We start from the raw sequence: 15,425 nt of genomic DNA, 5'->3' as shown, positions 1-15,425 counted from the left end.
TGATTTTCCTGGTCATCTTTAAGTACCTTAATTAATGCCTTCTTTATGATGAACGATCTGCAGCATGTTTGGAAACACTCACGACAGCACTAACGTGGTCAAGAGAAATTGGATGTAGAACTAAACTTATTTGGTTCTACAAAATAATTGACGGACACTTAGTAACTACAAAGTATACTCTATATTAATATAAATATCTCCTTCTCACACACACACACACACACACATCCACGCGCACACGCCCCACCTATTGAGGTAATGCCTCTATGGTTTCAGCGATCGACATGTAGTTGAAGCACTAAAAATCAACTTTTCACTATGAATCTATGTAATGTTTTTGTGTTCTTTATTCTTTGATCGATTTCCCTTCTAATTTCACTCATAATAATATGCTTTTTGTGTGTGCGATATTGTACTCCCTCTAGTTAAACTAGTTGTACTAGAACCCACCCACCCCCCCCCCCCCCCAAAAAAAAAAAAAAAAAATTAAAAAAATAAATAAATAAATAAATAATAAATAAATAAATAAATAAATAAATAAATAAATTAATAAATACAATTTTAAAAAATAAAAATAATAATAATAATAATAGTAATAATAAATAAGTAAATAATAATAATAATTGTATACTACATTCCTTTAAAAAAGGGGGCACGAGGCAATTGTGCCACCCCACCCCCTTCCTCGATTTCCAATTCTTTCATGAGGATAGAGTTACAAGTATTATCAACACCTTCATAATTAACAGGCTGTCGCTCAAAAATGGTAATTACAATAAGGCCTTTGGACCTATAATATCTACGTGAAATTCGATATTGCTGGCATCAAATTTTTTAAATGAGGAAAGTGGAAAAGACTGTGAGAAAGTGAGACTATAGGACGGATATGGAGTGACATCTAATGAAATTCTAGGATTGATTTCTAATAACTGGAATGGATTGACTGACATTGCTTTTGTTACGGTTTTTACATATTAAAAAAACCTTCTATCGCAAGGTCTCGATAAAAACATGTATGAAAGACACGAGAAAGTCAAAGTATTGTGTAGTCTTATATATTAATGCGCAATTTTGTTACTGTAAGGAACTACATGATCTAAACTTCGGCTTTTCAAAATAAAAATGATTGAACTGTGATATATGACGCAGGTATAATTACTTTTGAAATGCGCCCACTTAGCATGCTGGCAAGCGATCAAGGATCAACTTTCTGGTATAAATTTACAAAGGGAAGGAGAGGGAGCATGGATCATTTCGTGTTGTAGCACGAACGAATTGAATGTTGTCAATGCCCTCGCTCCATCATCAAACCATTTCCGACAGGTTCAGTTTCATTAATTTTCGGAATCAGACAAAATATGTGAAAGACGCGTGAAGGACAGATCCTACTTTATTCAGGAGATGTTGTGTTTTCGCATTTCATGATATTGACTACGGTTACCTTGTCAGGACTGATCCAGGATTTCCAAAAGAAGGGGAAGAGTTCTGAAAATGTTGACTTAATTCATTTTTGTTTGTCTGGAATATGATTTCAGGAACTGCTTCAGCTCTTTAAGTCGAAGGGTAGGGTATATTGAGCAAAAGAAAGATATATATCAGAGGTATCTATATATTTTAAGAGTTTTAGCAACCCACACTCCAGAATGGGACACGCCCCTTACGCATCCGTGTCTGTATTTTCTCGCGGACATGTACGTCATCAGATGATAGCTTGAATGAAAGTTTTCTGGGCATTCGACCGGCTTACATCCGAAAGCGAGGCGCTAAATAACAAATATAATACATGGTTTCCTCATTCGAGAAGGATAGAAGGAGCTAAAGTAGATTGTTTTACCGAGAAAGAATAAGGTAAGAATGATGAATTCCACCTATTCCGAAAACCTGCACGACAGTGGGTTTTTCTTTGCGCTGATGTTGACAATTATGGCTGTGCTGGCGCCATTCATCATTATTGGGAATTTGTTCGTCATCTTGGCCGTTTACAAAAACTATAATCTACGAACGCCGACGAACTTTATCCTAACAAGTCTAGCAGTAAATGATATGGTGTCAAGTGTGGCTCTTGCTCTTGCCTGCTACCCAGCCGTATTTTCGCAAAAGACCTGGTACCCTAACATGGCGGACTTGCTATGGTTACCAATTTTCACTTTGTGTTCGAGTACACTGCTCCACATTGTTGCCCTGACCGTAGACCGGTATATTGCAGTAACAAAACCGCTTAGATATCCTACATTGGTTACTCCGAAACGCGTTGGTTACACGATAGCATCCATTTGGATACTTAGCCTGATCTTTCTCGTATTACGCGGTTACATTGACCTAAACGAAGTTCAAAATGTCAACCGCGGTAGAGAGCCGCACAGCCTCGGGTTCGTAATATTCAGCTTGGTCATCGTCTCACTTTTGGTCCTTACACTGTTGGTGATTGTCGTCTCTAACCTCCGCATAATGCAGATCGCCGTCAGGCAGGCAAGAGCCATAGCGAATCAAACAATCAACGATCAAAATAACTGCGTCGCACCGGCAGCGGTGGAGCGGAGGCTCAAAGCGGTCAAGACTACCGGCATCATAGTCGGTGTTCTTGTGTTTTTTTGGTCTCCATATATCGTGTTCTTCACTCTTCATTTAACGCCGTTAGCGGACAAAGCATCAATGGTCTATCTAAATCTTTGTTTCCTGGTAGCACTAGCTATTTCTGCCGCACTCAATCCTTTCATATATCATCATAGAGATAGGGAGTTCCGCAGCACCTTCCTAGAAATATTTCGAGCTGCGTCAAACAAATTCAAGTCCTAAGATGTGTTCTCTTCATATATCATCGTAGAGACAGAGAGTTTCGTAACAGTTTCATCGAAATATTTCGAGCTGCGTCAAACAAGTTCAAGTGCTAAGATGTGTTCCCTTCATATATCATCGCAGAGACAGAGAGTTTCTTAACAGTTTCATCGAAATATTTCGAGCTGCGTCAAACAAGTTCAAGTGCTAAGATGTATTGCTTTCATATATCATCGTAGAGACAGAGAGTTTCGTAACAGTTTCCTCGAAATATTTCGAGCTGCGTCAAACAAGTTCAAGTGCTAAGATGTGTTCCCTTCATAAAGCATCGCAGAGACAGAGAGTTGTGTGACGGTTTCCCGAAATATTTCGAGCTGCATACATTAAGTTCAAGAGCTAAGATTTATTCCCTTCATATATCATCGTATACAGAGATTTTCGTTCAATGGCTAAGATTCAATCCCTTCATAATTGTCATCACATAGACAGAGTTTCGCAGCGCTCAACTCGAAGTATTTCGAGCTGCGTCTAACAGGATCAAGCGCCAAGATCTTATGTAGGCTCAATCTGTAAGAACTACCGCTATAATAACTACATTTTAAATATCTTAAAAGACGCAGATTCACACCGATTTATTTTTTTTAATTTTTTTAATTGCTCATTGTATATTCTCAGAACCATGTATTTACTGGTTTGACATTGATGTAATTTTGAAATATGTTGATGTAATGAACTAAGCTTATCGGTGTTATCGAATGGTCGTGGAGCTGCGACGTTTTTTTATAACTTTTTAGCTTAGGCAATTCCAATAGCTTGTTCGTCCCCTATTGAAATATCTAAACGTGATTTCTATTCCTTAGGCAATTTGAAATTATCTTTAATTGACACTACATTTTCCTCCTGCAATCCGATTTTCGTAGAAAGGGCGGTTACATTAGATGTGGCGATCTAAACAACTACTATCCTCCTGATTTAAGTTCTAAACAATGATAAGAATATTAACAACCGGAAGTTTAGTGCATTTAACTCTTGTTGGAATAAAAGCAGAATCGGTTTCAAATCGTAGACAATCGCAGTTTTGTTCTGACGTCATTACGATTATGAGCCGATTTAGCTTTCCCCCTCCAAAGAAGCATAAAATCTCTTGAAATTGAGATTTTGTTAATCATATGACTTTCCAGATCCTCGGTCATTAAAGTGACTCGGTGACATTGTTGAAGGTTAATGAAAAAATTGCTTAATTTGTGTATAAAATGTTATTTTGTATATTCCTTCTACTGTACTAGCCCTCTGACATGCAAAAAAATCCTGAACAAATTCTCAAACCAAGAAGATATCTATGATTTTCTTTGAAGGCGTCACTGTGCAACACCCTCTAACAGTGATTAAAAGTAAATTCTCCAAACCATTTTTGAGTTTTCCCAACCGTTTTTCCATGAAAAAAGACATGACACAGGCTATTAAAAAATGTCTAGAATGGTATATAGAGCCAATTTATTACTTTGTGACGATTTAAATTTACCTTAAATTTTATTAAATGTTAATAATATAGTTGGGATAATTCAGGAATTGATAGGATCAGTTTTTCCCAATTTTTATCATTAAAAATGATCCGTTTTCACTCAAATTTTCAGATAATTGTATATTCAGCATTGAAGTCACTACCTTAGCACCACTATCTCTCATCTGAACAATGTTAGCAAGTCCCTTTAAGATTCCAAATGTTTGAATGCTTATATAAAAGTCTTTCAAAATCGGTTCGTAGTCAGCTCATGGAGTGTGAGCCGCGCTTAAAATGCCTCTGAGATCATGTTCGTTATTGCATTTACAATTTTACAAAAGCCAGAAATTAAAACCAATAATACTTTGATATTTTCAAATGGTACGACACTGGGAGCTACATGTGTGTAAAGGCTTATTATTTCGAAACTACTTTGAAAGGCGCAGCAAAAACGTTAGGTCATAATGTAAAGCAACAATGTGCTGTGCATACTATAAATAAAATCGGAATGTTTTAATTATCATGATAGAGATTTTTTGTAATGAAACATAAAACAGTGACAAAAATATGTTTAGTAGGTCACGAGGTTTTATTATTTTTCTGTAGGTACATGCAGTAAAGAATGGGTTCTTTGACATTTAGATTAAGATTCATAGTTCATTTGGCATTTCACAATGATGATTATGGGTCAAGTGTCAACAGTTAATATAAAAATTCGAGCTTCAGTCACAATGACGTGACCAACAAGAGACTGATTAATATACCGTCAAACCTGCTTTATTGACCACCTGTCTACAAAGACCACCTGTCTACAAAGGCCATATTTGTTGTTTCCCTTGAAAATGGTTTCTCATTGAAGCATGTACTGAAGGAACCTCTCTACAAAGAACACCTGTCTACAAAGGCCACCTGTTATGTTTCCTTTGGGTGGTCGCTATAGACAGGTTTGACTGTACATTGAATTACATTACCACAATGGCAAGGAAGCAATCAGTTTGGGGTCGGAAAGGCGGTGTGACTGGGGTACATTATGCAGAGGTGTCATCGTGGTCGAGTGGATATGTCACCGGTCTGTGGATTACAAGGTCCGCGGTTCAAGTCCCGCCGCGGCACTAATGTCCTTTTACCTTCTACATTTGCCAATTTCCACCCAGGTGTTAAATGGGTACCCGGTAGGATACGAAAGCTAATGTTGTTTGATTAGCAAGTGGCGTTTGTAAAATGGCGACTGGCTGTAATGCTCCCCAGGGAATGTGCATACATTGTGTGCGGATAATCATGAATCCGATGACCGGGGTAATGACATATATCTGCGCTATATAAGGACGAACTATTATTATTATTATTTTGTCAGATTAAAATGACAGCTTAATTCATTATCTTAATCCAGCGCAAATGAACGTGTTTGTGTACAATAATCATTGAAATTATATAGTCCAAGCATAAAGTGACCACAAAATGTTTTACAGAATCAAAGGCTACAGAAAACCAAAAATTCTAAATAAAATAGCTTTAATTGACCTTTAAATGTGCAATTACAGTACTTACATGCTCTTCTAACCCCGGAGGAGTTATGACTGTCCAATATTTGCTCATTACCTATAAAAAAATCACAGATACAAGCACCGGATTGCGGGGGATGATTATAATTATGTTACATGTCATTTTATCCTAGATATCCATTTGACACATTACTTTGTTCCCTGTTCCTTGCTACAATAATCAAACAGGCTGACTGCCAATGACATAAAATCTTATTTAGACCAGATTGCTCATGTATCGTTTCCACTTATCATCTTGATGAATCGTGTAGGGTAGGTGTAGGGAATTGGAGACCGCATGGAATTGGAAATCACCAAGCTTGAACCTATCACTTTCTGTCTGTATTGGCTCCAATATTGCTATAGCGCCATGTGTGTCCTTTAACAACACTACTGCATATATCCAATTCATGTTGAAGACTACAATGTGCTCTTTCTCCGAGAAAATTGGCAAAATTGACCAAGGTAATCAATTTAGATCGTAACATTTTGCTCCGATATAAAAACATAATTTTCATTGAATGTTGTGGTGTATGCAGATATTTAGGGGTGGCTCAGAGAGAAAGGAAGAGAGAGAGAGAGAGATAGAGAGAGAGAAAGAGAGAGCAGGGAATGGAATGATCATAATTAAATAAGCATATTATTCCTAATTACATGTAATACATTAATGAAAATTAAGAAAGTCAGATTTCGGCGAGACAACAATAATCATCATACAAGTACATGCTAGAAGAGAGAAAAGGGAAGGTCAAAAGAAAAAAAAGAAGGAGAGAAGTTTGAAGAGAGAGAAAGAGGGAGAGAGAGAGATGAGGTCGTTTGTTGTGAATGTCGAGCATGCCGAGGACAGTCAATGACCCGATGCTTGTTGGTTAATTGTCCATGTATAGAAATGTTTTGGGTCACATTGTTATAAAATCGTTTCAAAAGTAAAGTAAGTTCATTGACTGCATATATCTCTTTCAAAAGGTGTTTGAACTAATTATAACAATCCCATTTTCATTCAAATTGTATTTTAAATGTCTTGATTTGTTACTGTCCTTTATTACCTTCACATGTAGGTAATGAGAGACCTCTGGTGATGAAGTCATTAATCATTGTTATCTTATTAATCAGTTACATCATGACCACAATTTTGTTAACAAATAAAGAGAAAAAGTTACTGAAGAGAATACAAAACTTTCTGTATGTGTAACATTTTTCCTGTTTATGTAAATTATGCAAATGTGCTTAAGGGTCTCCAAATCCATACACCTACCCTATATATTGATGGTGCTCAGGATGCATATAAATTACGTTATGCGTTAATCCAAGCTTCGAAACCCGTTGCACTCGCGCCATCATTGAGAAGTAAAGGCTCGTTCAGATCATTATGACGCGGCAAAACCGCGGATGTTTTTTTTAAAGACGAGATAAAGTTCCATACACCTCTCATTTATGTGTATCTTCTAGCACAGCGCTCAGAAAATACGCGTAAATCCTTTGTTGCACACGTTAATAAAAAAAAAACGCAGCAGCTTTTTTGAAGCCGTTTATTTTGTCGCGCCAATTGAGAATGACACCGGATGATCAATGCAAATTGAACAGTGGAAACATTGCGTTGATATTTCTGGCGGGTGGCATGCATGTGCAAATTGTCCTCACAAGTCCCGATTAGCGTCTGTAATGACGCATTCGGAATAACGCCTCGGGTACGACGGGTATTCAATATTGACCATATTTATTTCAGTTAATGGTCTAGAAGCCTGTCCCGAAATAGTCACCCTACACTACCCATAACATTAACCCCTTAGACCAATACAGTCATTAATAAAAAGATTGTCAGCCTGGCCGTAGCCATTGTGTTTAGCCCCCAGAGCCCCGAAAACAAAAACAGACCCCAAAGTCGGGTCGTTTTCACTTAATCTAGCCCACGCACCAAGGGCTTTGCTACAACACCGAGGAAGCATGCAAAGTAGTAAGCCCTAAAACATCGTCAATTTCATTGCTTGCTGACAAGGATCTTAATATTTAGAATGATGCAATTTCATTGCTTGCTGACTTAAGGCTCTTAATATTTAGAATGATGCAATTTCATTGCTTGCTGACTTAAGGCTCTTAATATTTAGAATTATGAACGCGTTCGCAACTATTGAGGCAACCATAATGTAATGAACAATGTTAGAGCTACTGCTACTTCTGACAGGCCCTCAGTCAGGTCTGTAGTTTGTAGATTCTCACGTTAAAATGAATTAAGGTTTTGCAATAAATGTAAAGCTACTTCCAGGACAAATGGTGCTACTTTGATGTGATAATGAATAGATCGCACGCTAAAATGGCGTCAGAGGGGTTACGACGAGCAGCGAAAGATTACTACTTTATTCAAAATTGCCGCACGATATTTTGGAAGGCCTTTCGAAAGGCCCGATCTCTGAAGCCGTAGATGATAGGATTAACAACCAAACTTATTGTATGCAATACCAGGAATGAATGGTTGTATACCATAATAGTAAAAGGCGATAGGTACGTTGTAAGCCGTAATATGAAATACAGGGGAATCGGACACCAGAAGATAATGAAGACTGTCACGACAAGGGAGATAGTCTTAAATGCTTTCAATCGGTCATCTTGTACTGGGAGTTGCTGCTGTTGGAACTGAATGATCACTCTTTGACTCGCAATCTTTCTCGCTTGTTTCACTGCGATGTGAAGAATCAAAGCATTGATGGTAAGCAGCGCAACCATTGAAATCACGATCAAACAAAATAAAAACCAGGTAAAGTTTACGTTTAATGTCCTAGTTAAGCGTGCCCCACAGTCCCTTTCTTTCTCGTCTTGACGTGTTGGTGTTCCATGCGCTGAGATAACAGATCGGGCGGTGTTAGGCAAAATACTAAGAAGCCAAAGACATCCCAAGACAATGGTAATGCGTCTAAACGTCACCAGGCTGGCATAACGTAACGGCTTCGTAACAGCTATGAATCGATCTGCAGTCAACGCCACAATGTGACAAAACGAAACACCAGATAGTGCACTCAGGGTAGAGCATAGTAAGGAGTATTTTCTTCAGCGAAGCACGATGCATCGAATTTAAAGACGGTTGCATACACATAAAGTGGAATCCCAACAAGGGCGTCGAGGAGATCAGAGATAGCAAGGCTCACAATAATGGCATTTGTTGGTGTTCGGAGGCTGTAATGTCTGTAAACTGCTAGCACTAACAGGGCGTTGCTGACGATGATGCAAGGTAGGAAAGGAATAATACATACCATGACAACTATTTTGCCTGCAAATTGATGATGTGCAAAAAGAGCTGATTCCGTACTTTCATTCATTGCGATAATACTCTTTTAATTGTAATGAAATAGGCTAGTGAAGATCCAGATTCATGGACTGCGATTTATCTGATTGTCTTACAAAATAGTGCCAAGCTAATTAAGACAAAATTATTCACTGGGTAATATCTGCACATTAACAAGATTAAAATCTGTTAATGGCATTTTAAACAACTGAATTTAAGTGCAAGGTTGTTTGTTTTCTGGTTAGTCCGATGATCGAGCCGATGGCAGTCCCAAAATGGAACATCTTCCGACAGCGTATCATGCACTTCCTGGCATACACCGTGTAATGTGAGTGACTGTATATTGACAAAGTGTTCAATTAAGAGGCATCACGGTTATTAACTCGTGTTAGGTTGTCAGATATAATCTCTGCCTGGCTATCCAACATTGAGCTGTTCCCTAAATTAATATGGAATAAAATGATGTACGTCGTATGAAAGAAAACCTACGCTGTTCATAACTCACGAAATTGCTCTCAGCCTGTTCATACATAGAAATCCAGTCAACAAAAACTGGTAATGAAACTGGAACGAGCAATGCCAAAAGTTATTAAAGAAGCGCTATGGCTCACCAAAAGTTATTAAAGAAGCGCTATGGCTCAGTGGTAAAGGGCGGTGGTCTCGTAATCGAGGATTCGCCGGTTCGAGCCTAAGTTATAATTGATGGGCTATACAGTGTCCTTTGGTAAGGCACTATTCCTCATTACTAAGTCACCCGGAGAGGACTTAAAGGCATTTTCTCTTACTCGGTTGTTAATGGTGTTCCTGGTCTTCGTTGAAGTACCGTCATGCCTTTTTATGAAGAATTACAAAATGGGTTCAAGAATGTAGCCAATGAGAAGCGTCGAAATGGATCACGTGTGCGTCATTAATATTTAGCATAGACACGAGGAGTGCATTTTGGTGATAACAACCGTCAATTTCTCGACGTAATACTCATATTGTAGACCTATCTAACAAAACAAATAATTAATGTTTTAGCTCTTTCAGCATCCTAATGTGATTTAAACTCGTTGCAGTGCATATTCACCAATGCACTCGCAAACATTAATTATTTGTATACAATCTTCAGCATGTTTGGAAACACACACGACAGCACTGACGTTGTCAAGAGAACCTGAATGTAAAACCAACATTTTTTGGATCTACAAAAAAAAAATTACGAAGACTCACTAATTACAAAGGAATCTATATTGATCTCTCACACGCACACACACACACACACCCGCGCGGACACACTCCGCTTCATCTCTTCCTCTATCTCTCTTCCTCTCTCTCTTTCTCTCTCTTGTTTTGGCCTTCTTCATTACACACGAAATATGGTTCGGCTCATTCACATTACTATGATTCTCATCCCCATTAATTATACCCAGACGTTGTGTGTCCGGAAATGGTTTGTATCCGGACAGTTGATTAAAAACAGCAAATAATTTGAATAGGTTTACAACCAATATTTCATAAATATTTTGAGACTGATGTTATATAATATTATACAAGACAAATATTCATGTGGTTTTAGTGCTATTTGATGAATATTTGTAATCAATTTCAAAGGCATGAGAGAAGGCTTTATATCTATTAGTATTAAGTATCCATGACACACAACCCCAAACATGCTATTCTGTTAAGCACACAGACAAATCGAACAGTCAAATGGCGTTCACCTCGTTTTTTTGTTTTTCAATCGGATTCCTAGGTAAAGTTTGATACTTAGACGATGTCACCGACTGATGTTTTTTTAAACTGTACCCAAAGTGCTTACATGTTATGTTTTAGGGGCCCATCATTTTCTATATGCATTTCAACGATCATTATGGCTATAAATGTTCGTTAGATCTAAGAAACCCACTAATAACAATATAAACCACAAAGTTAAAGAAAAGACCCACAGAAGACCACAAAGGCCAGTTTTTTTACCTAACTCTATATATTGACATGGCATCAAGAATAAATAGCAATTTGTGTCAATGATAATCAATGCTTACTGACGTTCTTTCAATATGCGAACGCACTTAACAAATCAATGACACATGACATCTTAAGAAACACGAATGGATCCTGATTATGATCATGAATAGATTTCATTCGATTAAAATGACAGCTTAATTCAAGAATTTGTTATCTTAATACAACGCAAATGAACAGGTTTGTGCACAGTAAGCATCAAAATTATAGAGTGCAAGCATAACGTGACCAACAGAACAGGTTATTCAGAATCTAAGGATACGAGACAACCAAACCGAAATAAAATGGTTTTAATTGACCTTTGAATGTGCAATTACAGTACATACATGCTCCTCTAATCCCGGAGGAGTTATGACTGTCCAATATTTGCTCATCACCTATGAATAATTACAGAAACAAGCACCATATTGCGAGGGATGATTATAATGATGTTTCACCTTGATGTCATTTTAGCCTAGATATCCGTTTGACACATTATTTTGTCCCTTGCTACAATAATCAAACAGGCTGACTGCCACTGACATAAAATCTCATTTAAATCAGATTAAAAATTTATCGTTTCCACTTATCATCTTATTATCAAAGTCGGGTCGTTTTCACTTCATCTAGCCCACGCACCGAGGGCTTTGATACACCAACGAGGAAGCATGCAAACGAGAAAACTCTTAAACGCCGTCAATTCCATTGCTTGCTGCGAGGCTCTTAATATTTAAAATTATGAACGCGTTCGCAACTATTAAGGCAACCATATGCAATGAACCAAGTTAGAGATACTGCTTATTCGGCGACTTCTGACAGGTTTGTAGGTTCTCAAACTAAAGTAAAGTAATGTTTTGCAAAAAAATGTAAAGTTTCTTCTAGGACAAAAGGTGCTCCTTTGATGTGACAATGGATAGATCACACGCTAAAATGGCGTCAGAGGGGTTACGACGAACTGCGAAAGATTACTACGTTATTAAAAATTGACGCAAGATATTTTGAAAGGCCTTTCGAAAAGCCCGATCTCTGAAGCCGTAGATGATAGGAGTAACAACCAAATTTATGGTATGCAAAACCAGGAAGGAATTATTGTATACCATAAGAGTACGGTGATAGGTCCGTTGTAAGCCGTAATATGAAATACAGGGGAATCGGAAACCAGAAGATAATGAAGACTGCCACGACAAGGGAGATAGTCTTAAATGCTTTCAATCGGTCATCTTGTACTGGGAGTTGCTGCTGTTGGAACTGAATGATCACTCTTTGACTCGCAATCTTTCTCGCTTGTTTGACTGCGATGTGAAGAATCAAAGCATTGATGGCAAGCAGCGCAACCATTGAAATCACGGTCACACAAACCATCAACCAGGTGAAGGTAACGTTCAATGTCCCAGTTAAAGGCGCCCCACAGTCCGTTACTTTCTGGTCGTGACTTATATGTGATCCATGCGCTAAGCTAAAAGATTGGGCGGTGTTAGACACAATAGTAAGAGGCCAAAGACACCCCAGGACGATGGCAATGCGTCTAAACGTCACCAGGCTGGCATAACGTAACGGCTTCGTAACAGCTATGAATCGATCTGCAGTCAACGCCACAATGTGACAAAACGAAACACCAGATAGTGCAATCAGGGGTAGAGCATAGTTAGGAGTATTTTCTTCATCGAAGCACCATGCCTCGAATTTAAAAACGGTTGCATACACATAAAGTGGAATCCCAACAAGGGCGTCGAGGAGATTAGAGATAGCGAGATGCTTCATCGAAGCACCATGCCTCGAATTTAAAAACGGTTGCATACACATAAAGTGGAATCCCAACAAGGGCGTCGAGGAGATTAGAGATAGCGAGGCTCACAATAATGGCATTTGTTGGTGTTCGGAGGCTGTAATTTCTGTTAACTGCTAGCACTAACAGGGCGTTGCTGATGACGATGCAAGGTAGGAAAGGAGTAATACATACCATGACAACTATTTTGCCAGCAAATTGATGACCTGCAGAAAGAGCTGGTTCCGTACTTTCATTCATTGTGATGATACTCTTTAAAATGCAATTAAATAGACTAGCTAGGTGAGATCCAAATTCATGGATGGCGATGAATCTGACTCTCTCACGAAACAGGACTGGCCAAGCTAATTTAGACAAAAGTATTTACTGGGTTATATCTGCACATGAACAACATCTGTTAGTGGCATTTCAAAGAACTAAATGTAAGTGCAAGCTGGTTTCATTTCTGGCTAGTCCAATGATCGAGCCGATGGCAGAACCAAAATGGAACATCTCCGGACAGCGTATCATGCAATTCCCGCCATACACCGCGTAATGTGAGCGATTGTATGTTGACAAAGTGTTCAATTAAGAGGCATTACGGTTATTAACTCGTGTTAGGTTGTCAGATATAATCTCTGCCTGGCTATCCAACATTGAGCTGTTCCCGCAATTAAAATGGAATAAAATGATGTACGTCGTATGAAAGAAAACCTACGCTGTTCATAACTCACGAACTTGCTCTCAGCATGTTCATACATAGAAATCCAGTCAACAAAAACTGGTAATGAAACTGGAACGAGCAATGGCAAAAGTAATTAAAGAAGCGCGATGGCCCAGTGGTAGGGTAGTGGTCTCGTAACCGAGAAGTCCCGGGTTCAAGACTAAGTTAATACACTACAGTGCCCTTTTTGTAAGGCATTATTCCTCATTACCGTGTCAGCCGAAGAGGACTTAAAGCCGTCGGTCCACAGGTGTTTTTTTCTAACTTGGTTTTTAATGATTTACCTGGTTATCTTTGAAGTACCTTCATGCCTTCTTTATGCAGAACAATCTTCAGCATGTTCGGAAACACTCACGACAGCCAGGCGCGTAGCCATGGGGGGGGGGGGGGGGGAACGTGCCCCCTAAAATGTCCAAGATCGGTTGTTGTTTTTTAGACCCCCTTTTTTTTTTACCTCGATCGATTACATGTAAGTGCCCCCCCCCCCCCCCCCCCAACATCGAACTCTGGCTACGTGCCTGACGACAGCACTGATATGGTCAAGAGGAATTGGATGTAGAACTAAATTTATTTGGTTCTACAAAATAATTTACGGAGACTCGGTAACTGCAAAGTATACTCTATATTAACATATATATATATATATATCCTTCTCATGCAAGCACGCACACACGCACACACACGCACACATACACACCCGCGCGCACACACTCTACCTTATGAGGTAATGCCCCTCTGGTTTCAGCGAAGTGTTCTTTATTCTTTGATCAATTTCGCTTTTAATTTCACTCATAATAATAAGCTTTTTGTGTGTGCGATATTGTACCCCTCTAGTTATATTAGTTGTACTAGTACCCACCCCCCCCCCCCCTCCCCCCCAAAAAAATTATACTACATTCCTTTAAAACAGGGGGGCACGAGGCGATTGTGCTACCCCACCCCTTCCCCGATTTCCAAGTCTTTCATGAGGATAGAGTTACAAGTATTATCAACACCTTCATAATTACCAGGCTGTCGCTCAAAAATGGTAATAACAATAAGGCCTTTGGACATATATTATGTACGTGAAATGAGATATTGCTGGTATCAATATTTTTCTCAAATGAGGAAAGTGGAAAAGACTGCGAGCAAGCGAGACTATAGGGCGGATATGCAATCCCACCTAATGAAATTCTAGGATAGATTGACTGACACTGCTTTTGTTACGGTTTCTACTTTTTTTTATTTAAAACCTTTCATCGGATGCTCTCAATAAATACATGAATTAAAGACACGATAAAGTCAAAGTATCGCGTATTCTTCTGTTGATGCGCGATTCTGTTACTGTAAGGAACTACTTACCTAAAAAAATAAAAAATTATTGAACTGTGATATGACGCAGGTTTATTTACTTTTGAAGTGCAAGCTAGCAAGCAAGCTGACGAGCGCAGATTTCTGATACTAATTTACGGAGGAAAGGAGAGGGAGCGTAGATCATTTCATGTTGTAGCACGTATATGCTGTCAATACCCTAGCTTCCTCATCAAAACATTTTTTACAGGATTATCGGAATCAGACAAAATCTGTGAAAGACGCAGAAAGGACAGACCCCTACTTTATTCATGAGATGTTGTGTTTTCGCCATTCATTAACTTGACATCTTGACTTCAGTTACTGATCCAGGATTTTCAAAAACCGGGGGGACGAGTTCTGAAAATGTTGACTTAATTTTATTTTTGTTTGTCTGGAATATGATTTCAGGAACTGCATCAGCTCTTTCAGTCGAAGCATATTGAGCAAAAGAAAGATCTATCTATATTTCAAGAGTTTCAGCAACCCGCACTCCACAATGCGACACGGCCTTGTTAGTCCGGCAGCCA

General features: G+C 38.7%; 1 protein-coding gene across 1 annotated transcript; it reads right to left on the bottom strand.

Annotated features, from left to right (window-relative positions):
• Positions 1-8,828: 8,828 nt before the first annotated feature.
• Positions 8,829-13,040, bottom strand: LOC115924832 (melanopsin-B-like). The gene is made up of 3 exons (XM_030987706.1): positions 12,897-13,040; positions 12,237-12,832; positions 8,829-9,024 (listed from the first exon to the last, which is right to left on the bottom strand). Exons 1-3 carry the CDS (start codon positions 13,038-13,040, stop codon positions 8,829-8,831), a joined length of 936 nt encoding a protein of 311 aa, XP_030843566.1.
• Positions 13,041-15,425: the final 2,385 nt, after the last annotated feature.

The sequence above is a fragment of the Strongylocentrotus purpuratus genome, unplaced genomic scaffold, assembly GCF_000002235.5.
Source record: "Strongylocentrotus purpuratus isolate Spur 01 unplaced genomic scaffold, Spur_5.0 spur5_scaffold_16, whole genome shotgun sequence".
Taxonomy (NCBI): domain Eukaryota; kingdom Metazoa; phylum Echinodermata; class Echinoidea; order Camarodonta; family Strongylocentrotidae; genus Strongylocentrotus; species Strongylocentrotus purpuratus.
Note: the sequence above shows the minus strand (reverse complement) of the source record. Positions and strands in the feature narration are given on the sequence as shown.